Raw genomic sequence first — 2,120 nt, forward strand, 5'->3', positions numbered from 1 at the left:
GAGTGAAAATGATTAAGACAACAAAAGGCCTACATGCTTGTTTATCTTACCCAAAGCTCCTGGGCAGGCTAAGCTTCCTCGAGGAACGTTCAACCTCTGGAGGTCTGGGGGGCAGTTTCTCCACCCAAATCCTCTCACCAAACTACCTTTTCCTTTATTCAGGGAGTATGTCTCTTTAAATCCCCCTCAGTCTTTTGATCTCCCTCCCTTCATTGGGGGAGGGATTCAGTCCTGGGAAAACTGGTCTGGCAGGCCCACCACAGGTGGAGGAAGGATATCACAGTTAATTGTCCTTGGTGTTTGCTAAGGAGCTTTTAACTGGGCTGTCATCCATCTTCCTGTGTTGTTTCCTGACCACCCAACTATTGAATTAACCCAACATACGAATACAAAAACACCTTTACAATGTTCAGACAAACATACAGATCATATGGTATTTTCATGAATTACTACAGGCAACTCCAAATCCACCACAAGAATATGTTTTTAATTTTTTCACACGTTTCAAATAAATATTATTCTGGCCATCACCCTTCTCAAGGCTTTCTTCACCTCTTTATTCCTCAGGCTGTAGATCAAAGGGTTCAACATTGGGCACACCACTGTGTAGAACAAGGAAAGCAGTTTGTCAGTGTCACGTGAATAGCTAGATTTGGGCCTCAGATATGTCACGATGGCGGTTCCATAAAATAAAGTGACCACAATGAGGTGGGAGGAGCAGGTGGAGAAAGTTTTGCTCCTGCCTGCGGTTGATGGTATCTTGAAGATAGTGTAGAGGATACGGACATAGGACACAAGGATGAGTAGGAAGGGGACCATGATGAAGATGACAGCGATGGTGTAAACAGCTACTTCATTCCTGTAAGTATCTGCACAGGCCAACTTCAGCAGTGGGGGCAGGTCACAGAAGAAGTGGTTGATCCTATTGGGCCCACAGTAGGGCAGAGTGAATATGAAAGTTGTCTGTCCCAATGCCACCAGCACCCCAATGAGCCAGGACACAGCTGAGAGCTGGAGACACACACCCCTGCTCATCATGGCCATATAGTGCAGAGGGTGACATATGGCCACATAACGGTCATATGCCATGGCGGCCAGTAGGCAACACTCTGTGATCCCCAGGAGGGAAAAGAAATACATTTGTGTGGCACAGCCCAGGAATGAGATGCTCTTGTCCTTGGAGAGGAAGTTCTCCAGCATCTTGGGGATGGTGGACGAGGTGTAACCGATTTCCAGAAAGGACAAATTCCGGAGGAAGAAATACATGGGGGAGCATAGGGCAGGGTCCACCACTGTGATCATGATGATGACAATGTTGCCCATCAAGGTGATGAGGTACAAAACCAGCACTAAGAAGAAAAGGGAGACCCGCACCTCCAAAAATTCAGAGAAAGACATGAAGAGGAACTTTGTCACAACTGTGTGGTTCTCATTAGCCATGTCGCCCTGTTGTTTTCCAACTGCAGAGATAATAAAATCATTCACTGGTTTAGCTGGGAGAATCCTGCAATATATAAATGTATAATACATGACAAACATTTTCAATAGTGGCCACTGATTCTGGGTGCTCCCATTTTTGGACGCCCAATGTAAGAACCCCAGTAGTTGATGTTCAGTGAGACTAAGAACCCCCAGCTCCTATTGACTGGAGTTAGAACGGTACAAGAAACAGCTGGGCTGGGAAGAGGAAGAAGACCTCCCTCATAGCGCTCAGCCCAGTGGTTAGGGTGCTCACCTGGGACGTGGGACACACCTGGTTATTTATTTAACCAGATTCAACAGCTGTAACAGCTTCAACAGGGGAAATTGAGGGATCTCCACATCAGGATAGCCCATAGCCCAGGGGTGAGGGCACTCATCTGAGAGGCAGCAGATCCCTATTCAAAATCCCTTCTCCTCCTGAGCCAGAGGGGTAACTTGAACCAGGGATCTTCTCAGTGCAATTTGTAATGAAAGAGGGGCCAGGGTTCAAGAAATTAGGGGCTGGGGCTCAAGCAATTTTTTAACATTCATAACCAGTGCAGCAAGCCCAGAGGTACTGGGGCTTTGAACTGCCAAGCCTAGAGGTGCCAGGGCTCAGCACAAATTAGGCACTGGGTCTCCTGCATCTGTGGTGAGTA

General features: G+C 47.2%; 1 protein-coding gene across 1 annotated transcript; it reads right to left on the minus strand.

The window, feature by feature from the left end:
- Positions 1-504: 504 nt before the first annotated feature.
- On the minus strand, positions 505-1,440 carry LOC112119905 (olfactory receptor 10A4-like). Its single transcript, XM_026663314.1, has one exon. It carries the CDS (start codon positions 1,438-1,440, stop codon positions 505-507), a length of 936 nt encoding a protein of 311 aa, XP_026519099.1.
- Between the last annotated feature and the right edge of the window lie 680 nt (positions 1,441-2,120).

The sequence above is a fragment of the Terrapene carolina genome, unplaced genomic scaffold (genome assembly GCF_002925995.2).
Source record: "Terrapene carolina triunguis isolate 2854851 unplaced genomic scaffold, T_m_triunguis-2.0 Scaffold33278, whole genome shotgun sequence".
Lineage (NCBI taxonomy): Eukaryota > Metazoa > Chordata > Testudines > Emydidae > Terrapene > Terrapene triunguis.

Excerpts from the sequence above, each read along its gene's own strand:
- LOC112119905 (XM_026663314.1), bottom strand. The coding sequence starts at position 1,440 with ATGGCTAATGAGAACCACACAGTTGTGACAAAGTTCCTCTTCATGTCT.